General features: G+C 44.5%; 1 protein-coding gene across 1 annotated transcript; it reads right to left on the bottom strand.

The window, feature by feature from the left end:
- Window positions 1-6,302: 6,302 nt before the first annotated feature.
- LOC116689727 (malate dehydrogenase, cytoplasmic-like) lies at window positions 6,303-27,238 on the bottom strand. The gene is given in 10 exon segments (XM_032516334.1): window positions 6,303-6,488; window positions 7,505-7,594; window positions 7,726-7,839; window positions 9,935-10,111; window positions 11,694-11,785; window positions 11,788-11,839; window positions 13,784-13,959; window positions 15,521-15,617; window positions 17,471-17,569; window positions 26,955-27,238. Coding segments are annotated over 10 exon segments (1,074 nt in total). The 5' UTR covers window positions 27,009-27,238; the 3' UTR covers window positions 6,303-6,365.
- Between the last annotated feature and the right edge of the window lie 425 nt (window positions 27,239-27,663).

Raw genomic sequence — 27,663 nt, 5'->3', positions numbered from 1 at the left:
AGAGACATGTCCACTGTGAGAGACATAATCCGCTGCAAATAAGCATTTGAACACCTGAGAAGTTCAATCTTAATATCTGGTCCAGCAGCCTTTGTTTCCAACGTTTCCTGTAGTCCTTCACCAGGTTTGACACCCTGCAGAAGGGATTTTGGCCCCCCCTCCACACAGATCTTCTCTAGACCAGTCAGGTTTCTGGGCTGTCGCTAAGAAACACAGAGTTTAAGCTCCCTCCAAAGATTATCTACTGGGTTTAGGTCTGGAGACTGGCTAGGCCACGCCAGAAGCTTGATCTGGTTCTCACAGAGCCCCCCCCCCCTTGGTTCTCCTGGCTGTGGTCTTTGGGTCTTTGTCATGTTGGAGAACCCAGCCTCGACCCATCTTCAACGCTCTAACTGAGGGAAGGAGGTTGGTCCCCAAAATCTCGCAAAACATGGCCCGCGTCCTCTCTCCTTATACACAACATGACAACAAGGGAAACATGGACACAGGACACATGAGGACCATGAGGGCACATGGGGACAACAGGGGAAAATGAGGCAACATGGAAGGCAACATGGGACAACGGACACATTGAGGACACATGAAGGCAACATGAAGGCAACATGAGGCAACATGAGGACAACATGAAGACAACATGAGGGCAACATGAGGACAACATGAGGACACCAGAGGCAACTGAGGGCAACAGAGGACAACATGAAGAACACATGAAGACAAACATGAGGACAACTGAAGGCAACATGGGACAACATGGGGACAACATTAGGACACATGAAGAAAACATGAAGGCAACATGGGGACAACATGAGACAACATGAGGAAAACATGGGGACAACATTAGGACAACATGAAGACAACATGAAGGCAAATGGGGACAACATGAGGACAAATGAGGACAACATTGAAGGCACATGGGGACCAACATGAGAAACAAGAGGACAAAACTGTGGCAAACATTAGGACAACATGAAGACAACACTGAAGGCAACACTGAGGGACAACAGAGGGCAACATGAAGACAACATGAAGGCAAACATGGGGGACACATGAAGACACAACATGAGGAATAGGCAACATGGGAGGACAACATAGCCAACATGAGGACAACATGAGGACAACATGAGGGACACAAGAAGACAAAATGAGGGCAACATGAGGACCAACATGAGTCGGCAACATAGGGACAACATGAAGACAACATGAGGCACATGAGGACAACATGAAGACAACATGAGGAAAACATGGGGGACAACATGAGGACAACATGAAGGCAACAATGGGGACAACTGAAGACAACATGAGGGCAAACATGAGGGACAACATGAAGACAACATGAGGGCAACATGAAGACAACATGAGGGCAACATGAAGACAACATGAGGGCAACATGAGGGTTAAATACTTATTTCCTTCACTGTATCTTTATATATCTATATCTATAGATATATAAAGATATGATCCTGTAGTTTATAATGTTGCGCGTGTAGCTGCCGTGTGAGTAACTTCCTCAGTTACGTTGCTGTGCCGACCTTCATCTTGACCTTTACATCTCATGCGTAAAAGGTCAAATCAATACTTGTTCTCAAGTCTTTTAAAAACCTATTTACAGTCTTTAAAGTGTGGTCGGGATAAACGCGCATCAGCAGGAAAATGAGGAGAGTTTTGGGATTTCTCTGTATTTAAATCCACTTCAAACTATCCCAGATTTAGTCTCCAAACTCACACAAAATACCACTTTAATTCATCTCTAACGCACCCAAAATGTCTTCCTGGCTTATTTGCTATAACTACTTTGTATGTTTTTATATTTTAGTGTTGTACTTATTGTTTATTACTCATTTATTGGCCTGTGTAGCTCATGTGTACGTCCCTGTATGTGTGTACTGTCCCTTTAACATCACGTTTTTATCGTTTTCTATTGGTTTCTTTTATATCTAAAGCACTATGAAATGTCTTGTTGTTGAAAACTAAACCTTGTTCAGAGGAAAAGTAACGTGTATTTTTGAAGTATATGTAGGTAGTTTGAAGTATATGTAGGTAGTTTGAAGTATATGTAGGTAGTTTGAAGTTTTGAAGTATATTTTGAAGTATATGTTGGGATTTTGAAGTATATGTAGGTAGTTTGAAGTATATTTTGAAGTATATGTAGGCTAATTATTGTTGTGGTGATTTCTATTTTTCTGGGTTGGTGACACGCGCACACGTGCACATATGCGCACACACACGCGCGCGCGCACACACAGGGAAGAAGCAGTGCGTATTTTGAAGTATATGTAGGTATTTTGAAGTATATGTAGGTATTTTGAAGTATATGTAGGTATTTTGAAGTATATGTAGGTATTTTGAAGTATATGTAGGTATTTTGAAGTATATGTAGGTATTTTGAAGTATATATAGGTATTTTGAAGTATATATAGGTATTTTGAAGTATATGTAGGTATTTTGAAGTATATGTAGGTATTTTGAAGTATATGTAGGTATTTTGAAGTATATGTAGGTATTTTGAAGTATATATAGGTATTTTGAAGTATATGTAGGTATTTTGAAGTATATGTAGGTATTTTGAAGTATATGTAGGTATTTTGAAGTATATATAGGTATTTTGAAGTATATGTAGGTATTTTGAAGTATATGTAGGTATTTTGAAGTATATGTAGGTATTTTGAAGAATATGTAGGCTAATTATTGTTGTGGCGCTTTCTATTTTTCTGCGTTGGTGAAAAAAACACACGTGCGCGCGCACACACACACACACACACACAGGGCAGAAGCAGTGCGTTTTTGACAGACGTCTCGTGCACAAACAGCCACATTGTCTGTCTCGCGGAGCTACGTGACCCACCTGAGCACTCTGTCAAAGTTACGTAACTAACGTCACCGGGAGATCCTCAAAAACACAGCCGAGGGACAACAGGGACAACCTCAAACCGGGACAGACTACCGTTCGGACCGGGAGGACTCCCGTTCAGACCCGGGGGGAGTCCGTTCAGACCCGGAGGACTCGGTTTTCAGGGCAAAAAGTCGAGTTAAACGGCTAAAAAGCGCTGCTTCATCCTCCCGCTGCCGTTAGCTTTTCAGCTGTCAGCGAACAGCCGGGGAGACGAACGTTGGTGACGTAGCACGCACGAGGGTTAAAGTAGAACGGTAATTGGTGGAAAACAAACGTCAATCAGAAAGAGTTTCTGACACGCCCCGCCTACTCACGGTGGTCTATTTTTTACCATAGACCGAATATATATTGCTAATAATAGATTAGTATATAATAAAAATTATATATGTACATATATCTATATATCTATAGATATATACTGTATATATACAATATTTACACGATTAATATACAGTCTATAATTTTTCACTACTACAAATACTTCATTTATTAAATTTTTATTGTACGTGAATAGTTTTTAATTACACTTTAACAAATTCATTTGTGTGTGCATTTTATTATATTTTGTCACGTTGTGCCACTTTCATTCAGTTTTATGTCCAATTGTTTTTTTAATTTTCTTAAAATTGCAAATTATTTTTTTTTCTCCAAAAAAGGCGAATAAAACCAAAACAAACCCCTGAGATAATTAATAAAAACCGGAATAAATGAGTTATTTATTACATCCATAAACACGCAAAACAGTCTCAGGTGTCCAGTGATGTTGAGGTTGTGGATCGACACTGCCTCCACGTGGTCAAAATAATAATCATCCCGGTTTATAAATCACCTATAAATTTAATAATGGGATTTTAGGATTATTGTATCGGCGTTAAAATAAAATAAATTAAATTAAAAAAAGCTTTTAACGCCAAAAATGATGATAAAAAGCATCAATACTGGGAGGCAGAGTCTGTATATTCTTGTAGGTTACATTTTATGTTATTATTCAAATATATATTATATATAACATATATATATATATATATATATTTTGTGACATGGGGATGGTGATATGTTTTTAATAGCCTTACGCTACTGCATTACGGGTGTGTACATGGCTCCCAAACTACCAATTCATGTTAAAAAAATATCAAATTGTTTTCTTTTATGTTTGCAAGTGTAAATGTTTGTAAATAAACTCTTTAAATATATTTAATCTTTTTTATTTATAGTAATTAGCCTTTCTGTGACACATCATTATCTAAGGTTGTGATCTGTCCATTTGAGGTCCTTTTGGAGATTTTTTTCCTCGCAATCTGTTCCCCCTCCCTCCCTTTTTCTGGCTTTCTTATGCAATTACTCCATTTTACTGGGGGTGGGTGGGTGGGGGGGGGGGGGGTGTGGGGGGGGGGGGGGGGGGGGGTGGGGGGGGGGGGGGGGGGGTGGGGGTGGGGGGGGGGGGGGGGGGGGGGGGGGGAGGGGGGGGGGGTGAGGGGGGGGGGGGGGGGGGGTGTGGGGGGGGGGGGTGGGGGGGGGGGGGGGGGGGGGGGGGGGGGTGGGGGGGGGGTGGGGTGGTTGGGGGGGGCACAAACTTCAGCCCCACTGTATGTTTTTTGTACCACAAGTGAATACACATACACAACACTACCCACATTATCATATAACGACATACACACATATACTACGACACACACACATATATAACACATACACACATAATATATACACATACACCATATATATATACACACACACACTATTATACTATATATATACATATATATACCAGACACACACATATTATATATATAATATATAACACACATATATATATACGACCACACACATATATAATACAACATCACCATATATATTAATACACACACACACATATAGATATATAATATCAGATAACATATATATACACACACATACTATATATATATACAATACATATAATACACACACTTATATAGTACCAATACTAATATACACACACATAATATCTATTATATATACACATAATAATATACACATACACACATATATATATACACCTACACACATATATATTATGTCGACATACAACATATATACACCCATATACTATATACACATATCACATCTATAATACACATACACACATTATATACATCTAACATATAATATACACATATATTATATCACACATAAGTAATACACATTACGAGTATCACAACACACATATATATACACATACACACATATGAACACACCACATATATATAACACATATACACCATCATATACACAACACACATATATATATACACACACCAATACTACATATATATATATACATATATAGACACGATACAACACATATATATATATATCTATAACATATATACACACACTATATATATATATAATATACACATACACACATCTATATATACACTACACACCATATATATATACAATCACACACATATATCCTATACACATAGATATCACATACACATATATACTACACACATATCACATATATATATACACATATATATACCATACACACACTATAATATATATATTACACAATCATATATACACATACACACTATAGAATACATACACTATCCACACACGACACATATATATCTACACACACATATTATACACACATAATATATCAGCACACACCATATATATAATACATACACACAACACACACATATATTAAATACCCACACATCTATATACAAATCCACATATCTATAACAACACACATATATATATAACACACACACACGTTTTATATATACCACACCACTAACTATTTATTTATTATAGATATATACTATATATATATACCACGTACAGCCTCATATATAATAACACACAAACACAAAACACACCTACTACACACACCAACATATACACACACACACATATATACACACACACACACACACACACATTATATAATATATATATTAAACAGGTTGTACTTTGTACGTCCTGTGTTGTGTTTATAATGTTGGCATCTGATGTGGTTTGTGTGTATTTGTAGTTTTTTTATCGATATCTTGCTGCACACTACATTTTTCTATTTATTAAAAGGATAAATAGATAAATAAATAAATAAATAAATAAATAAATAAAGAGTTGCACTTGAAAGAAAGGAGAACTCCGTGTCTGGTCGGCCATTTTGTTTTATTGGTGATAATAAGTTCCCAAAGAGTTTGTGGACAGCTGGCGTGTTCTCATCTAACAGCTGGGACGTTCTCTCGGGGTCCTACAGACGGAGGAGGAGGCCAGGTTGGTCGTCACAGCAGGTTTATAGAAACCTGAAGAAGAAGAGGCCACACACACACACCACACACACGCAAACACACACACACGCACACACACGCCAGCTGGGACGGTTAATAAGAACGGCGAGATCTCGTCAGAGCCGCGAGCCGCGGGCCTTCGGGGGGGCTGACGGCTGTAGGTCGGCGGGGCGGGACAGTCACTGGGACAGGAAGTCCATGGCGGTGTCCCGCTCCTCCACCAGCTCGGCCGCCGTGGCGTCCATCTTGGCGCGGGAGAAGTCGTTGACGGGGAGTCCGTCGACCATCTTCCACGTCTTGTTCTGTGCGGAGAGGAAGAGGAGGAGGAGAAACGTCAGCGTTAACCTTGGGATTGTGTGTTTGTTTTCTGAATGGACTTCAAATATGGCCGCCACTGAAATGAGTTTCTTCTTCACTCCTCTTAATACGAATCTGCCTTTAAAGGGCACGTGATTGGCTTTTTTTCTTCTTTTAATTTTTCAACTATTTTGGATGTTTTTAAGATGTCCAGAGCAGTGAAGTTGAGGGTTATCCAACATCAAAGACACATGGTTCCTCAGCAACAACGTAAAGCTTTTTTGTTGTTTTGTAAATTTACGACTTTGATTTTTATTTTAGTTTATTTTGTGTGAATGTTACCGAAAATACAAAAAGGAACTCGCTGTCAGGCTGAACAGAATGATAACATACAGCAGTGAGCTGAACCTCTACACACACACACAGTACGTACACACACACACACACACACACACACACACACACACAGTACGTACACCACCACACACAACACACACAGATAACTTACCACACACAGACACACACACACACACACACACACACACACACACACACACACACACACACCACACACAACAGTACACACACACACACACTAACCCCCACCCCACACACACATACAGTACACACACACACAGTAAACACACCACACACACCCACACACACACACCTACCCCCCCCCACACACAATACATACAGTACGTACACACACACACCACACACACACAACACACACAATATGTACCCCCCCCCACACACACACACACACACACACCACACACTATGTACCCCCCCTACACACACCACAATACTGTACCCCCCCCCCACACACTTGCTTGAGTGCTTACCCCCCCCCCCCACACACACACAATACGTACCCCCCCCCCCCACACACACAGAACAACACACACACCAACACACAATACGTACCCCCCCCCCCCCCCCACACACACTCCAGTACGTACCCCCCCCCCCCACACACACACACACACAACACGGCCAGCTGATGGTTTGGACTCACCTTGATCTCGACGGGGAAGGAGTAGATCAGGTCCTCTGGGATCCCGTAGGAGTTCCCGGCCGCGTACACCCCCATGGAGATGAACTCGCCCTGTCGGCAGGACGCAGCTTCAGTCAGACTGAATCAACAACAACAACAACAACAACAACAACAACAACAACCACCATCCATAAACATCCCCAGCCGAGTCCGTCCGTCTGTCCGTCCCCATCCCCACTGACCTCCTTGGTGCCGAACCAGATGTCCCTCATGTGGTCGCAGATGGCCTTGGCGGCGGACATGGCGCTGGACAGCTTCCTGGCCTTGATGACGGCGGCGCCGCGCTGCTGCACCGTCTGCAGGACGGAGAGGAAGAGGAGGAGGAGGACAAGGTTTGGAAAAGGAGGACAAAGTGCTGGAGGACTCGAGACATGGAAGAAAAACGGATTTTCTGTCTTCTAAAATGACCCTTAACGCTCTGGGCCCTGAGGCCATTGTTACAGTTTAATTTCCGTCTGGATTTATTTTATATAATAACTTGTAAAACATCAACCCTGTTGTCTACGGTCAAGATATGAACATCATTTTTTTTTCAGGACAAACTGGTTATTAGAATATTTGGGTTGCAGTGAGGTCACTTGCAGTTAAAAATGGTTGTAGCCTTAAAGAAAATAATAAATAAACAAATGAATCTTCCAGATATGTTATTGATATCCAAGACAGATAAGTAATAAGCCATTTTCCTCTCAAAACACTTCTCATATGTCTTGGGATCACACTGTAGGAAATAATCTTATAACTTATACAGTTGACAAAATACATGCATTTTTTCCAAAAAGATCAGACGTTTTCTCTCATGACATTAACTTATGCCATAATACATAATAATGTCATATTATTGATATTACACCACAGCAATGTTATACAAGCAAATATGTGTCTAAATATGCATATTTGGCTTCCAAAGTCTAAAGGCTTTTTTGTCCCCTCTGGCCTCCATACAAGAGGGGTGCTTTATCTCCCATATATGGCATGTACTTCCTGAAACAATAGACAGGGACAGACAGAGAAAACGAGGAGCGAGCCGGACGAAAATGAGCCAAAACGAGATGAATTATGACATAATGGATCAATCTTGGATATAACAGTATGGATTTAAAGCCCAAAGAGGCTGAAGTTCCAGGCTGGATAGAAACCCCCTGTAGAGGCTAGAAAGACCCGGAAAAGACCGCCGTAAACATGAAATCGTCAGGATTTAAATGAAACCGAAAGTGAGTAAATTGCTTGTATGGTTCAAAAGTTAGAGAGGTACTTTTTTTTACTCGTGGGCGAGTGTCTCGTGTTTAGAGGGTTAAAAAAAGAACAATGGCCGCCGACGCTCATCGGCCGTCAGGACAGTCTCTTTTTATTTTGTTTATTTAATACAAGGAGAGTGCTTTTTAATTGACATTACTGTCAATACGCCGGAGTTAGCCAAAAGGCTATTTTTCATCAGCAGTCCCTAGAAATGTGGTAAAAGTCACCCTAAAAAAAAAGTGACATATTTACAAAACAATACATATACATTGGGGTAAAAGTACTATTAAAAAGTTAAATATATACGAAAAGTAAAATAGAACGGTGAGGTCTGTTCGGTGTGTTCGGTGCCGTCGTCAGCCGGAGGCGTTCATTTTAGCCGATTTGTTGACTCAATGACAATCTGATTGGTCGAGTGCTAGCCCTTGACTAGCGAATCGGTGCACGGGAAAGTGACAACGTTCGTATCTTCCCATGCCTCGCCATCATGTTCTCCTCCGTTCAACGAGCAAGGACAACCATCTCTCTTGATTATTGCCAACACTGAAAACCAAGCGGGTCAGCCTCTCCTCTCTAACGTAGCTCCCACGGCGCCATTTTAATGCTACGAAGCCATCACCCGCCGTTAGCATCCCATTGACTCCCATTCATTTTGGCGCCACTTTGACGGCGAATAACTTCACATCTGAAGCTTATGAATACTCCATTTGTCCGTTGTTTATTTCTAAAGAAACACAACAATGTGTAAAAAGGCTCTGTTACCGTATAGCTCACGTCACAGCGCCGTAGCAGACGTTTTTATAAAAATAGGCTAACGATTGTGACATAACCACGCAAAATCCTCCCGCTTCCCTGAAGTCACTGTGTGGAAACATCCATGGGCCCTACAACCATTTTTAACATGCAAGTGACCTCAGTGCAACCCAAATATTCTAATAACCCAGTTTGTCCTAAAAAAAAAAAAAATTGATGTTCATATCTTGACTGTAGACAACAGGGTCGATGTTTTACAAGTTATTATATAAAATAAATCCAGACGGACAATGAACTGGAAAAATGGCGTCAGGGCTCAGAGGGTTAAAATCAAAAGTCAAATCCAAATCGAATCGTCGATTTGCAGAATCGAGACCCAACGAGAGACGGGGATGGACTCACGGAGATGAAGTCTCCTCGGAGCCAGGCCTCGTCCTTCACGGCGTCGTAGGCGGGCGTCTCGCTGCCGTGGACGTTGACCTTGGCGTGGTGGACGTCGGGGTACTGGGTGGACGAGTGGTTCCCCCAGATGATGACGTTCTTCACCTTGTCGGAGGACACGCCGCAACGCATCGCCACCTGCAGGCGGGGGACACACACACACACAAACACAGACGGACACACACACACAGAGACGGACACACACAGACACACGGACGGACACACACACAGACACACGGGGACACACACACACGGACGGACACACAGACGGACACACAGACACACGGACGGACACACAGACACACGGACGGACACACAGACACACGGACGGACACAGACGGACACACACGGACACACGCACACACACACGGACACAGCGCTGGCTTAGAGGTTAAAGTCATTCACAAAAAAAGAACAAAGTGCTTTAATTGAATGTTTTCTGCTCATTTGTAAAACATGAAGCTAAATGCAGGTAACTCAATGTGGAGTCACTTGGTGATCACTGATGAAAATCGACTAAATAGGTCAATATTTTGCACATTGCCATTCAATCGTCTGTTTTTAAAACACATCTGCTCTAGAGCTGCAGAGATGACTCGTTAGTTTAGGAGATTACTTAAACTGTTTTAATAAGGATTCATCGGTTTGGATTTTATGGAAAAGAAAAGTAAAACTAATGTCAAAATGTGAGTATGTTCTAGTTGATTTTCTCCTCTATGACTTGTGTGTACATGTTTGTGTCTGCGTATGTGTGTACATGTGTTTGTGTGCCTGTGCACGTCTGTGTGCGCGTGCGTGTATGTGTTGCTGTGACTGTGTGTCTGTGCATGTACGTATGTGTACGTACAGGGTGTGTACATCTGTTTGTGTGTGTACATCTGTTTGTGTGTGTGTCTGTGTACGTGTGTGTATGTACGTGTAGTTGGTTCCGTGTGCGTCTGCGTGTATGTGTGCATGTGTTTGTGGTCTGTGTATGCGCATCTGCATATGTGTACATGTGTTTGTGTGTCAGTGTGCGTGTAGTTTGGTCTGTGCATGTGTGTGTGCGCGTGTGTACGTACAGTATGTGGGTGTTTGTGTCTCTGTGCGCATCTGGGTGTGCGTCTGCTTATGTGTTTCTGTGTACATGGGTTTGTGCGTCTGCACGTCTGTGTGCGCGTCTGCTTTCTGTGACTTTGCGTGTCTGTGTGTGTGTGTGTGTTTAGTTTTGTCTGTGCATGTGTGTGTACGTGCAGCATGTGTGTGTACATGCATTTGTGTGTCTGTGCGCATCTGTGTTTGCGTCTGCGTATGTGTTATCGCGACTGTGTGCGTCTGTGACTGTGACTGTGTGTGTTTGTGCGTCTGTGTGTTTCTGTGACTGTGTGTGTGTGTGTGCGCGCGTCTGTGTGTGTCGCGCGTCTGTGTTTCTGTGTCTGTGTGTCTGTGTGTTTCTGTGTGTGTCTGTGTGTTTCTGTGTCTGTGTGTGTGTCTGTGTGTTTCTGTGACTGTGTGTGTCTGTGTGTTTCTGTGACTGTGTGTGTTTCTGTGACTGTGTTTCTGTTTGTGTGTGTGTTTCTGTGTCTGTGTGGTTTCTGTGACTGTGTGGTGTGTGTGTGGTGTGTGTGTGTGGTGTGTTGTGTGTGTTCTGTGTTGTTTTCTGTGATGTGGTGGTGTGTTTGTGCCGTTGTGTGTGCTGTGTGTTTCTGTGATGTGTTGTTGGTGGTTGGTGTTTTGGTGCGCTGGTTTCGCTTCTGTGCGGTGTGTGGAGGCCGGGATGGCCTGTTGTGGTCAGCCGGGCAGGCAGAGAGTTCTCCTTGGGGATGGATGGACCGACTTGGAGGCGATCAGACAGTTGGTGTTGGCCGGGTTCCCGACCACCAGAACCTAAAAATCAATAAACCAGAACATGAAGCTGTCTCCCTCCGATGGGACGGAGACACGCAGGCGGTCCGCTGGGTCAAAATATCGAATTACGACTCCGCTTCTATAACGCTGAAGAGAAGAAGAAGCTGAGGAACTGCACTCCAAATTTGACCCGTTTTCAGGTTTTTTGGCACAAAAAAAAAAAAAAAAAAAGGCTGTCGAAATAGTGGCTGAAAAACACCAAAAACATAAAAAAAATAAAAATAAAATCAACCAGAACATTATAAAAAAGTGACAAAAATGTTGAAAAAAAAAAGGAAGTCTTTCCCAGCCCACACACGTGGGTTTTATACGCCAGCTGAGACCTGAACCATGAGACCTGAACCATGAGACCTAAACCAGGAGACCTAAACCAGGAGACCTGAACCAGGAGCATACAGCTCATCTCCACCTACATTTCCCAGAATCCTCACCAACACAACAGGGAACCACCAGACCGGGTTGTAGGGATTCAGCGAGTGAAAACCCCAACTCCCCTCTTTTTATTCCCCCCATCGTTGCACAATATTGACAAAATGTGATCTTATGAATATTGTGATAGAAAGTATTAGTGATATTTTTAAAGTGCCCATATTCTGCTCATTTTCAGGTTCATTATTGTATTTTGAGGTTATTTTTTAATTGGTCCATGCTGTGATCTTTGTGTTGTGTTTGTGTGGATTGTGAGGTGTGTGTGTGTGTGTGTGACAAGCATAGTGTGCACCTGTGTTGGCAGTGTGCGTCCTGTGTGTTTGTTTGTGTGTGAACAAGCATATGTGCACCGTGTGTGTAGTGTTGCATCCCTGTGCCTTCGTGTGTGTGGTGTGTGTTAAACAAGCATAGTGTCCCAGTGGGTTGTCATCCTGTGGCTTGTGTGGGGTGTGTGTGTACAAGCATGGTGTGCCCGTGTGTTGCAGCTGTGCGTCCTGTGTTGTATGTGTGTGTGTGTGTTGAACGCCAGGTGTGCTTCCGTGTGTGTGTTGTGCTGTGTTAACAAGCATGGTGTGCGTCCCGTGTGTGTGTGTGGTGCGTGTGTGTACAAGCGGGGTGTGTGTCCCCCGTGTGTGTGTGTGCGGTGTGTAACAAGCATGGTGTTGCGTCCCCGTGTGGTGTGTATGTGGTGTGTGTGTAACAAGTGTCGTCCTCCGTGTGTGTGTGTGTGTGTGTGTGTGTAACAAGCATGTGGTGGCTGTGCCTGTGGGTGTGCGTGATGAACAACATGGTTGCGTCCCCCGTGTGTGTGTGTGTGTGTGTGTGTGTAACAAGCATGGTGTGCGTCCCCCGTGTGTGTGTGTGTGTGTGTAACAAGCATGGTGTGCGTCCCCGTGTGTGTGTGCGTGGTAACAACATGGTGTGCGTCCCCGTGTGGTGTGTGTGTGTGTTGTGTGTGGTAACAGCAGGTGTGCGTGCCCCCGTGTGGTGGTGGTGTGTGTAACAGCATGGTGTGCGTCCACCCGTGTTGTGTGGTTGTGTGTGTGTGTGTGGTGTGTGTGTAACAAGCATGGTGTGCGTCCCCCGTGTGATGAATAGTTATTCCTACGTTAACCTTCCAATCCCATTTCCCACGAGCCAAACTCTCTTACCTGACCGCAGGAAATCTGGTAAAGAGGACAGAACCAACACACCTGGACTCATAAATACCTGAACTCTGGACTGACCATGTCTGGAAAGTGTCTTTTTATAGCCAAAAGGTGGTAATATTAAGAATTATTATTATTTTCTCTCTATACTGTATTTTTCTTGCTGAAAACTGCTGCTGGAAATTTCAAATTTCCTTGCGGGAGTCGTCCCAAAAAAGGGTCAATAGAGACAAGTCTAAGTGTCCTGTGGTTGGTTCGGTGCTGGGGACAGTGGACCGTGAGACCGTGAGACCGTGAGACCGTGAGACCGACATCAACCAATGACATGACGCAGACTGAAGGTCACCTTGACGGTCTTCTTGGCGTACTTGTCCAGGGCGGCCCCCTGGGTCTTGAAGATGGCCACGTTGGCCTTCAGCAGGTCCTTCCTCTCCATGCCCTCCTTCCGGGGCATGGAGCCCACCAAGATGGCGGCGTCCAGGTCCTTGAAGCCGACCTCCACCTTGTCAGTGGGGATCACCTCTGTGGGGGGGGGGGTATGTGTGTGGAAGGGGGGGGGGGTTCAGCATGGAGTCACTTTATTTTGCTCACACAATTTGAGCACATATACTGTAATACACACACACACACACACACACACACACACACACCACTGTATCACACATACTGTCACACACACAGTAACACACACTGTCACACACACACACTGTAACACACACACACTGTCACACACACACTGTCACACACACACACAACACACACACACACACACACACACACACACACACGTGTCAATTCTTTTTAAATCGCAAGATTAACATTTTTGGCCAAGCGAACTTTATTTTTTTTATATCTTGTTTTTTTTTTTACTTGTTTTGGGGCTTTTTTAAAAAAAAATTCTCTCTCTCTCGCTTTTTTGCACCTTTTACATTTTTTGGAGCTTTTTGGTTTATTTTTGTCAAATTTTCCGTCAAACGCGTTTACGCAAACCCATTTTACCGGTGTCACTTCTTAAATCGCAAGATTAACATTTTGGGCCGGGCAAACTCTCTTTTTTTAATATCTTGTTTATTTTATTTTTTTACTTGTTTTGGGGCTTTTCTTCCAAATTTCTCTGCACTCTTCTTTGGAGAGAGAGTTTTTCAACTTTTTTTTAAAAGTTTTTTTTTGGCGCTTCAGTTAAAACGCATGTTAACACAAGCCCACTGGAACCGATTTAATTGGTTTTGGCCTAGCAAAACTTTTCGGTCTTTTTTGGCTTTTTCAACTTTTAAAGATTTTTTTTATACTTTTTTTGGCGCTCAAGTTAAAAACGGGTCGTTAACACAATCCCATTTTAACAGATTACTTATTTTTTTAATCGTGAGATTACCGTTCTTTTCGGCCTAGCAAACTTTTTCTTAGCTCACTTGTTTTGGGGCTTTTTCCAACTTTTTTTTTTTTTTAAAAAGCTTTTTTTGGAGCTACTTCCACTTCTTTTTTTGAGCTTTTTGGTTTATTTTTGGCGCTTTAGTGCCGTCAGTTAAACGCGTTATTAACGCAATCCCATTTTAAACAGATTTAATTTTTTTTTATCGTGAGATTAACGTTCTTTGTCGTGTTTTCCGCACACTGCAGCAACAACAACAACAACTAGTAACTGCTTTACAAATTGAGTGAAAACAATAATACATCATGTAGATCCGTTCTTGAACAGATATTTTAATAGAAACTTCTCTTTTCAGACGTCTGCACGTCAACCTTCTCGGTTCTTCTTCTACGTCGGTGAGCCATTTGTGTTGTTTTATCTTATTAATAATTAAAATTAAGTGTTAATCTGAGGTTATTTCTCTGATAACTCCCTGCCGTCTCGTCCGATCCGACGATAAGACGCGCTCGGTGGAGTAAAACCTGCAGCTATCAGACTGGACTTCAGTCAGGGGTTCACGTCCCACCACTGATCTGATTGGCTACTGTGGAGCACTAACCACGGGCCAACCAGAGGCCTTTATTTCAGACACTCCCCCCCCCCCTCTCTAAACACACACACAGACACCCACACACACAACACACCCACACACACACACACCACACGTCGACTCACCCCTCAGCAGCGGGAGGGCGCAGTCCTGCAGCTCCATGACGACTCCGTCCAGGACGGGCAGCATGGGGGGGATGTCCAGCAGGACCAAGATGATTGGCTGAAAAACAACAGAAGAAGAAGAGACAGAAGTATCATCTGGACCCCCACAAAAGAGAGGACGCGTGTCTAAGGACGGACTTTGTCTGCTGGCTTGTAAGGAGAAGAGGGAAAAACACGGAATATATATTTTTCCAAACAATTGTGAAAAAAAAAAAAAGGACATACATGACATCCGGGACGCGAGACACACACTACATCCGGGACATGAAGGAAACGTTACAAGGACACATAACATTCAGGACACAAGACACACGTAGGAAACGTTACAAGACACATAACATCCAGGACACGAGACACACGCGACATCCGGGACGCGAAAGAAATGTTACAAGGACACATGACATCCGGGACACGAGACACACGCGACATCCGGGACACGAGACACACGCGACATCCGGGACACCAGACACACGCAACATCCAGGACATGAAGGAAAAGTTACAAGGACACAACATTCGGGACACACGTGACATCCGGGACACGAGACACACGCGACATCCGGGACATGAAGGAAAAGTTACAAGGACACATAACATTCGGGACACAAGACACACGTAGGAAACGTTACAAGGACACATGACATCCGGGACACGAGACACACGTGACATCCGGGACGCGAGACACACGCGACATCCGGGACGCGAGACACGCGCGACATCCGGGACGCGAGACACACGCGACATCCGGGACGCGAGACACACGCAACATCCGGGACGCGAGACACACGCGACATCCGGGACGCGAGAGCACACGTGACATCCGGGACGCGAGGACACACGCGGACATCACGAAGGACACCGCGACATCCGGGACGCGACACACGCAAACGGGACGCGAGACACACGCAACATCCGGGACGCGAGACACACGCAACATCCGGGACGCGAGACACACGCGACATCCGGGACGCGAGACACACGTGACATCCGGGACATGAAGGAAACGCAACATCCGGGACATGAAGGAAAAAAAAGTTTACAAGGACACAAAATTCGCGGGACACGAGACACACGTGACATCCGGGACGCGAGACACACGTGACATCCGGGACGCGAGACACACGTGACATCAGGGACATGAAGGAAACGTTACAAGGACACGAGATACACATGACGTCCGAGACATCAGGGACACAAGACACACGCAGGAAACGTTACAAGGACACATGACGTTCGAGACATCAAGGACACAAGACACACGCAGGAAACGTTACAAGGACACATGACATCCGGGACACGAGACACATGTGACATCCGGGACACAAGACACACGTGACATCAGGAAACGTGACATCCGGGACACAAAGTCAAAACTGACCCGGGACTTATTCGAGGTTTTAAAAACAACTCTGAAATAACATTTTACTTCATAATCTATTAACAGATATCATCTTTATCTCCATTTCCAACAGCTGAGATAACATCTATGTTCAGGGAATTGGAAGTGGGTTTTTATAGAAGTATTATAATCATGTTTAAAAAATCACTATGGACACCAACATAAGTCATATCCAGAACAAAGGAACACATGTTTATCACAGGAAATAAGGAAAGGACGCTGATTTCAGGTAGAAAAAAAATGTAACTTGTTTTATTTTTCTTCTTGATAAAAACTTGAAATGGGTCAATTTGACCTGAATACCAGACACGGGTTAAATGTTTCCCCAACTTATATTATAACCCCTGAAAAGGAGTCCAATGATCTGATGGCATAGCCAAGAATAAAAACCTGCATTTTCCATGCTGAGCCCATTATGTAACGCGCCCATTCGTCTGTGCCGTGATCCGTTTCGTAGCAAAAGGCCTCTCCAGTGCAGGTTACGTAATCCAGGGATCAGGCCCACAGTCTTACCTGGTCCTTCCCGAACACATCTCCCTTGGCGATGCTGTACAGCAGGGAGTAGGCGATCTGGCCCGCGGCGCCGGTCACCACAACGCGGATCGGTTCGGGCTGAGGGGAAATAAACACAGAAAACAGGTTTGGTCGCTATGTGTCATTGACCTGGATAAACACCAGAGGGAGGAAATGGAGCAGTAGTAACACACACTGATGGTCTGACGTTACTGGGTCTTTATTTAATGGATGGAGTCCTCATAGTGAGGCTGGTGGTGTGCATAGGCCTTCATTAGTGGCTCCACCTCCTGTGGAACTCTGCCCTTTGTTTGTAGAGGACTTCAAACCAAACTCCATTCAGAAATCCGTGCAATGTGGAATGACCTTGCATACTGGCCAGGGTGGGTACGACATTCAGTTTTAATTTTAGACCGTCTCAAGCAGTTTGTGTCCCTTTTTAATTCGGCATGACATAAAATCAATCAAACAGCAGATTAACTGTCACAAACCACAACTTTCCAACGCTCCTCAACGTGCGAAATAACGGATACAACGGAGCAAGCCAGTCGAATTGAAGTACAACGAATGACGCAGAGTGATTTTTTTGAAAGCCGAAATGAAGGTTGTTCCCGGTACATTAGAGAAATCGCCTCTCATCATATTTCAACTGGCCGCAACTTCTCTCAACAAGCAAGACACCGTTAAATTGCGAATTTGTGAATCAAGATTCACACTGCTGTCCTGATTGGTTAACCCGGACTGAATAAAAAGAAAAGGCCGATGACGCAACTTGCCACGGACGCCACGCCACAGCCGGCTTATTAAAATGGAGGCAGATGCAGAAATGTACACATATACACATATATATATACACACATATACACATATATATAATATATATATATATATATATATATATATATATATATATATATATATATGGATATATCTCACCAGCGGAAACCAGCCCTGCACCCCCCTCGGCTGCAGCTCCTGAGGTTTTCATTCAAACCCGTCATTTCCAAATCTGGTGAAACTGCGCAACAAGACGAGCGCGAGAGCGGTGACCTGAAACCACTCAGCACGTTCTGCACGTGCAAAACCTCCATTTAAAGAAAAAGGGGATAATCCTGCTCGCATGGAGTTAGAATAAATTGTGACGTTGCCCCTTGTTTTTTTCAATGTCAACTATTTCACGCATAATTGAGAAAACCGTTAACATTTATGATGACTTGACAGGGGACTCAGACGACATTGTTGCACATTTGATATTTGTCCAAAAAGCAGCTTATGTCGCGTGCTTCTTACCATTTTAAATGTCGGCTGGGATGCTTCGGGTCTGCCGCGCCTCGGTGCTCAGAGTCGGACTACTAGACGGAAGGGTCACCTCTATCTCCTGTATTTCAGTCAGGCGGTGAAAGGACTCGTGCCACACTCATTTCTGGGACTTGTAGTCTTTTTAAGATGCTAACACAGCCTTTACAACTGAGCCGATTCGACAAGAAGAACACAATCTCCCATGATGCACCACTCCGGTCACGCCACGCCTATCGGCTTCACATCAAAGGATTTTGTCTGTCATGAAGTTGCTCTTTGGCGACATCTCGTGATTTAATTCAGACTCACAGGCCAGCCCGAGAGACCAGGCTATGGCTGCAGCCTGGAGAGACGGGAGGGCTCAATGTGAGACGAGAGGCACGAGGCGGGAGGTCTCCATATTCACTTCAATTCAATTTTATTTACATAGCGCCAAATCACAACAACAGTTGTGGTGTAGATCGGACTCTGGGATGTTATTTAGAGAAACACAACAATTCCCACGATATGAGACGGGATGTCTCCATGTGAGACGGGATGTCTCCATATGAGACGGGATGTCTCCATATGAGACAAGAGGCATGAGACGGGATGTCTCCATGTGAGACGGGATGTCTCCATATGAAACGGGATGTCTCCATGTGAGACAAGAGGCATGAGACGGGATGTCTCCATGTGAGACGGGATGTCTCCATGTGAGACGGGATGTCTCCATATGAGACAAGAGGCATGAGATGGGAGGTCTCCATGTGAGACGGGATGTCTCCATGTGCGACAAGAGGCATGAGACGGGAGGTCTCCATGTGAGACGGGATGTCTCCATGTGAGACAAGATACATGAGACGGGAGGTCTCCATATGAGACGGGAGGTCTCCATATGAGACGGGATGTCTCCATATGAGACAAGAGGCATGAGACAGGAGGTCTCCATGTGAGACGGGATGTCTCCATGTGAGACGGGATGTCTCCATGTGAGACGGGAGTTCTCCATGTGAGACAAGAGGCATGAGATGGGAGGTCTCCATGTGAGACGGGAGGTCTCCATATGAGACGGGATGTCTCCATATGAGACAAGAGGCATGAGACGGGATGTCTCCATGTGAGACAAGAGGCATGAGACGGGAGGTCTCCATGTGAGACGGGATGTCTCCATGTGAGACGGGATGTCTCCATGTGAGACAAGAGGCATGAGACGGGAGGTCTCCATGTGAGACGGGATGTCTCCATGTGAGACAAGATACATGAGACGGGAGGTCTCCATATGAGACGGGATGTCTCCATATGAGACAAGAGGCATGAGACAGGAGGTCTCCATGTGAGACGAGATGTCTCCATGTGAGACAAGAGGCATGAGATGAGAGGTCTCCATGTGAGACGGGAGGTCTCCATATGAGACGGGATGTCTCCATATGAGACAAGAGGCATGAGACGGGATGTCTCCATGTGAGACAAGAGGCATGAGACGGGAGGTCTCCATGTGAGACGGGAGGTCTCCAGGCTGCAGCCATTCCCGACTCAACCAACCAGCGACGAGATTAATCGTAACCGTAAAACATCTGATTTAGTGCAAAAAAATGTGTTAAATCCATGAAAAAATAAACCTTTCCAGTTAAGTAGGTCCATTTTTAAGTCTCTCTTTAGCATCTTACATGCTACTTGACGCAAAGTGACTCCTCCTCACATCGGGGGGGTGACAGTTTTTTTTTTAGGGGGGGGGGTCATCCGGGTACTTTCTTTTTGCGTTATCTACACAACAGACTAAAAACAGTTTGTAAGTGTTTGAAGTGTGCAAGCAGGCGGTTTGAGACACGTGGTTAAGGTCAGTCAAGGTTATGCTGATTTGAGCTCATTATCAAGGACAGCTATATATATATATATATATATTATATATATATATATATAATACCTCAAAGGTCACTGGAATCTGTGCAATTTCATACAGGGCAATATTTAGAGAGAGATAATACTTATAATAATACTAAAGTGCGGTTGCCATAGTACAAAAAAAAACAACAATATTACGGTGTAAGTGACGTTAAAATTAAATTGAATATGTAATAAAGCAAAAGTAGGTAAACCATAATATAAGTTATGGTGACCTGTGACCATAAATAACATTGAAAAAGTAAGTTCTTGTAATGGAAAAATATAAATACAGATAATAAAGATAAACAGAGAGAGTGTGGATTAAATGAAAAACTATTAATATTTAACTATTCCATTTCATTACTGTGCAATGTTTATTTATTCATTTATTATTTAGTACTTAACCATTTCATTACCGTGCAAAATGTATCCATTTGTTTTATATTTATCTCCTTTCCCACAATGTGTATTCAGGCCATTTTTATATATTATGCATACAGTTGCTCTCCCGACTGCACCTTTTTTTAAATGTTTGACTTTTGATATTTTAGGTTCTTATCATATATTTTTGTGTCAACACTGTACAGGTGTTGCTTCAATCTCGTTGCACAGGTACTGTGCATAATAATGACAATAAAGGCTTCTATTCTATTCTATTTGAGCACGTTCTAAAATGTCTGGTTGACTTGTTGCATACTTCTCAGATTAATATTTATACCTCAAATAAGTGTGTGTGTGTGTGTGTGTGTGTGTGTGTGTGTGTGTGTGTGTGTGGGGGGGGGGTTAATCACCAGACGCCTCCTGATACGATATCATCACGATACTTACGCCCCAATACGATAGTTTTGCATTATTGCACACCATCCATCTTCATCCATCTTAATCGCTTAACCGTATCAGGTGCGGGGGCAGCAGCTCCAGCAGGGGACCCCAAACTTCCTTTCCCGAGCCACATCAACCAGCTCGACTGGGGGATCCCGAGGCGTTCCCAGGCCAGGTTGGAGATAAATCTCTCACTAGTCCGGGTCTTCCCCGAGGCCTCCTCCCAGCTGGACGTGCATGGACCACCTCCCTAGGGACCCCCCAGGAGGCATCCTTAACAGATCCCAAACCACCTCTAACTGGCTCCTTTCGACGCGAAGGAGCAGCGGCTCTACTCCGAGCTCTTCGAGGACTGAGCTTTCACCCATCTCTAAGGGAGACGCCAGCCCCTCCTGAGGAAACCATTTCGGCCGCTTGTACCTGGATCTCGTTCTTTTCGGTCATGACCCAGCCTTCATGACATAGGTGAGGGTAGGAACGAAAAATGCATTATTGCAATATTGTATTATTGATTTTATTGCAACATATTGCAATTTATTACCTTGGTTTTTCTTCCAATTTCTTATTTTTTAAAGGACGTTCCCTAAAAGGAAAATTAGTCAACATCGGTTTTATCTAAAAAGAAACATTTGAACATCTCACTTCAATGTTATCGCTGCAAAATGGGACAAACTGACCAACACATTTATAATATGTAACATATAGTAAAAGAACAACACTCTGCGTCTGTGTATCGATGCAGTATTGACACTGAAAATATTGCAATACTATGCTGTATCAATGCCCCCCCCCCCCCCCCTACAAATAAGCAAAGGGAGTAACCACCCTGACAGATTTATCAGGGAAAGAACCAACAACATTCCTCTGCAGCTTCACGTAATGATCCTTTAAGCAACTTAAAGAGCCCGTGAAATGGAGAGGGCTTTTTCCATGTTGTTACCGTTGGTTTCTACGTGCTGTTATGTGCATTTTGGGTGCTTAATTGGCCAAAAACTATCTTTTTCACATATGCATCTTGAACTTGAAAACATGTTAAACAATTCCTTGGGGCAAGATGTGACTATATGTTTAATGCTTTTCAGATTTTTTGACTTTTTTTTTTTTTTTTCCTCTGGGAATTTAGGGGTTGAATTAGCCTGGAAATCCAAATCCGAAAGATTAAGGGTCTGGCTCTGAGTAATGCTTGGCGGCACCAAGCTCGCATTTGAAAATACTACTGCTGCATTAACATAATAACACTACGACCAGTGTTTTATGACAAATTGACTCTGGCCCCGCCTACTTCAGGTACAACGATGTTGTGTCCAGCTCTCATCTGGCCCCGCCTGCTTCAGATACACGGATGTGATTGGTCCAGCTCTCATCTGGCCCCACCTATATAATAATGTTATTAATCCCGTAATTTCTCTGTTTTATTACACACAGGCCTGAAACACACACACACACACACACACACACACACACACACACCCACACACACACACACACACACACACACACACACACACACACACACACACACACACACACACAGGTCCTATACATGCACTAATGGAGAGACGTCCGAGTGGGGGGGGGGGGGGGGCTGCCCATGGAAAGGCACCCCAAGCAGGTGGGGGTTGGTGCTTAAGAGCACCTTGGCAGTGCCCAGGAGGTGAACTGGCACCTCTCCAGCTACCGGTCCACCACCACACTTTGGTCCGTATGTGGACTTGAACTGGCGACCCTCCGGTTTCCCCCTAATGGAGAGAGTTCGGAGTGGGGGGTGCTGTGTGTGAACACACCTCCCTGTAAGACCAGTACGCCCAGAATGCACCTGAACACACCCCTGTAAGACCAGCACACCAGAATGCACCTAGAACACACCTCCCTGTAAGACCAGCACGCCCAGAATGCACCTGAACCACACCTCCTGTAAGACCAGCACGGCCAGAATGCACCTGAACACACCCCTTAAGACCAGCACCGCCAGAATGCACTGAAACACACTCCCTGTAAGACCAGCACGCCAGAAAGCACCTGAACACACCTCCCTGTAAGACCAGCACGCCCAGAATGCACCTGAACACACCTCCCTGTTAGAACAGCACGCCCAGAATGCACCTGAACACACCTCCCTGTAAGACCAGCACGCCAGAATGCACCTGACAACATCTCCCGTAAGACCAGCACGCCCAGAATGCACCTGAACACACCTCCCCGTAAGACCAGCACGCCAGAAAGCCACTGAACACCTCCCCGTAAGACCAGCACGCCCAGAATGCACCTGAACACCACTCCCGTAAGACCAGCACGCCCAGAATGCACCTGAACACATCCCCCGTAAGACCAGCACGACCAGAATGACACTGAACACACCTCCCGTAAGACCAGCACCCCAGAATGGCAACCATGGACACAACACTCCCCGTAAGACCAGCACACACAGAATGCACCTGAACACACCTCCCTGTAAGACCAGCACACCCAGAATGCACCTGAACACACCTCCCTGCCCATGGACGGTCTTAAAATAGCAAAGACACTTGCGTCGGGCCTTGCACCGCGCTGTGCCGGGTGCAAGATAGGGTCCAATGTGAGACATCACGACAGCTTTAGCGTTGCGGGATCGGGCGTGGCCTTGGCGGAGAATTTAGCATCAAACACAACAAAGGCTGTCAGTGGAATGGTGTTTTAAGCTAACGTTAGCAACCAAACAACCATAGATAGCTTTAACGTTTTGGAAATGACTGCTAGCTTAGCCCCACGCTAACAGTCAAATACAACAAAGGCTGTCAGTTGAATGGTGCTTTGAGATTACGTTAGCAAATCATGGATTTTACAAATTTCAGTATGACACCTTATGCCATAAACCGACACACATTTGCATTCAACTCACATCGGGGAGGGTCACCGTGATCTCTGGGGGGTGCGGCGCGCTGTGTCGTGACGACATCTCATTCTCAATCAGCAAATGGAATTTCATTTAGATTGATTATTTTTTTGACCCAGTGGATTATTCACAGGTCCACAGAGAGTTCAAGTCCCTTCGCCAGACCACAGGAAGTCGCCGGGTTGAGCTGCCAGCTGGTTAAGCTGTTGTTCAGCCTGTTATCTGCGGCCACGCCGGGCGTAAAGCTGAGCCGAGCTGTCTGATCAGCTGACATTTATAGAGCAGAACAGCAGAAAGCTCAGACATCAGCACAGGGCTGTAGTCAAGACCACCTTAGTTGAGTGCAAGACAAGACCGAGTCCAGGACAGAAATAAAGGTCTCATGCATGACAGTATCAAGACAATCATTTTGGGTTTCTCTTTCCCTCCAATATTATCATCAACATAATAAAGACACCTGGACTCGGTCCAGACCAGAAGACATATTGGGCAAGACCAGCGGCCGAGACCGAGACAAGTCCGAGTCCAAATGCTAGTGAGACCGAGACAAGTCCGAGACCGGACTCGAGTACTACAGCCCTACATCAGCAGGTTCAACGTGTGCACCTGCTCCGGGGTTAAAGATGGAAATTAGCTAAAAAAGTTGGAATATTTCAAGAAAAATGTCGGAAAGTCTAGTTAAGTTGAGCTGATGATACTTTTACTTCAATAAGGTTTTGAAAGCAGGACTTGTACTTGTGTATTTCCACAGTGTATTAGTACTTGTACCACAATGCAGTATCTGGATACTTCTTCCACCTCTGGAGGAAGGATGAAGAGACGTCACAATATTTAATTTTCATATACAGAAGACGTATTAACCCTCATGTTGCCCCCATGTTGCCCTCATGTTGTCCTCATGTTGCCCCCATGTTGCCCTCATGTTGCCCTCATGTTGTCTTCATGTTGTCCTCATTTTGCCCTTATGTTGCCATCATGTTGCCCTCATGTTGCCCTCATGTTGTCTTCATGTTGCCCTCATGTTGTCTTCATGTTGCCCTCATGTTGTCTTCATGTTGTCTTCATGTTGTCCTCATTTTGCCCTTATGTTGCCGTCATTTTGTCCTCATGTTGTCCTCATGTTGTCCCCATGTTGTCCCCATGTTGACCTCATGCTGGCCTCATGTTGCCCTCATGTTGCCCTCATGTTGTCTTCATGTTGTCCTCATTTTGCCCTTATGTTGCCGTCATTTTGTCCTCATGTTGTCCTCATGTTGTCCTCATGTTGTCCCCATGTTGACCTCATGCTGACCTCATGCTGGCCCCATGTTGCCCCCATGTTGCCCCCATGTTGCCCTCATGTTGCCCTCATGTTGCCCTCATGTTTGCCACATTCACAGTTTGACAGTGTTACCCGTCGGCAGCCATGTTGGATCTATGTGCTGTTTGCCGGGTTCACAGTTTCCTACAGACGCCATAAAGGCTGCAGTGACAGTAAGAACAACAGACTGGAACTGACCATGGTGCTGATAATCGGGACTGCAGCAGCAAGGCGGCAGCAAAACAGGGAGGAAACCGGAAGCCCCTCAATTCAGCCTTCAAAATAAGAGTCAAATATTTATTCCAGCACCCTTTGCACTGTGCTCCACAATTAAAATAACAACTATCATAATTTACTCCTGCATACTTTGCACTCTTCATTGCCTCAACTTGTCTGTACTGTTTCTGTTTAGAGTGAGTATATATTAGTGAGTATATGTTAGTATGTATTTATTGGTGTATATACTGTATATTAGTCTATATATTAGGGAGTATATGTTAGTGTGTAATTATTGGTGTATATACTGTATATTAGTCTGTATATATTAGTGAGTATTTGTTTGTTTTGTGGTTTATTTTGTATGTGTAAGCGCATTGTGAGCAGGGTTCAAAAATAGCACCATCTACTAGCCAAATTCTGGTAGAATATGGAAATAGTTGGCAGATTTGCTTCACTCACCAGCCTAAAAAAACAATGGTTGTCCATTAAGTGGCTGGTAAAAAATGAACATTCACTAGCCAATTGGCTGGTGGACAAAAAAGTTAATTTTGAACCCTGATTGTGAGCAATGATAATCCAAAGCAAAATTCCTTGTACTGTGTAAATTAAGCTGATTCTGATATGCATCGGCTAAAAACTATAGGCTTTTATTTTGAAGGCACCAACCGGATGTCGTCTTGTTTACTCCTCCGCGCCTCACTAAACTGATTGGAAAAGCTCCAAGCCGCCAAGTGGAGACGACTCTCCCTGAATTAATAATGACGGGGTCAGAATAAGACGCAACCTTTACCGAGGCTATCTACGTGAAGGTAGCGTTGGGTTTCCGGTCGGCCATTTTCACACCTGAACCCTAACGGTGGAAGGCCCCGGGTGCAAAAAAAGCGCGAGGCTGTTTCCAGCGTCTGTTCACTAAACGAGCACGAGATAGGCTACACTATAACACCAACTGACTTAGTTTGGGAGGGTAAATAAAGTCCTAACGGGTTGTAATGGTCATGTTTAGCTCCAGAATGTTTTTTTTTTTTAAATGGTGCGTTCAAGGACGCCCGGATCAGCGTCCCCCTTTTGCGGGTGGTGCAGCGTTCAAACGGATGGTTTCAACTCACCTGCGGAGAAACCGCCCTCACCACCAGATACATGGAAGTCAGCATGGTCAACATGGTCCCGCCGGGGTTTGGTTGTCGTTCACACGCACAACTGACTCTCTTCTGAAGCAGAAATGGCGTCTCGACCCGAAACGGTACCGGGAGAAGGACAGAGAGACAGAGACAGGTGGACACCCCCAGAGAGAGAGAGAGAGAGACAGCCAGGGAGACAGGCAGCGGCACCGGAGGAGACTTTACACCGCACTGCAGGTCGACTTCACGGCTTCGTGTGCCTCTTTTTGCCTCCACTCACTCACTCACTCACTCACTCACTCACTCACTCACACACACATCCACCCTCTACCTATATGCACGCACGCGCACGCACACACGCGGTCGGTCTAGTCTCTTAATAAGATTTTGAGGACGTAAATAGCCCGCTGACCGAACTGCCAAACCTCTCCAAGTGTAAATAAACGGTGTAAATTGATAGTGGCGATGGAGGCAAAGAATGCTGCAATTTGGGATGTAGGAGTAAGTGACGTCACTGCAGGTTCACATAGGGACAGTGAGGACTGCTGCAGAGTCAGTGGATGAGAACTGGACTTTGGGAAAACCAGTGAAAAGGACTAGCGGGGGTGGGGGGGTGCTGGTGCCACATACACACAGGACTTTATAGTGTTTATTTCCCTCAATGTAATCCGTGTAGAACACCTAGAGTAATGTGAAA

The sequence above is a fragment of the Etheostoma spectabile genome, chromosome 5 (genome assembly GCF_008692095.1).
Source record: "Etheostoma spectabile isolate EspeVRDwgs_2016 chromosome 5, UIUC_Espe_1.0, whole genome shotgun sequence".
Taxonomy (NCBI): Eukaryota; Metazoa; Chordata; class Actinopteri; order Perciformes; family Percidae; genus Etheostoma; species Etheostoma spectabile.
Note: the sequence above shows the minus strand (reverse complement) of the source record. Positions and strands in the feature narration are given on the sequence as shown.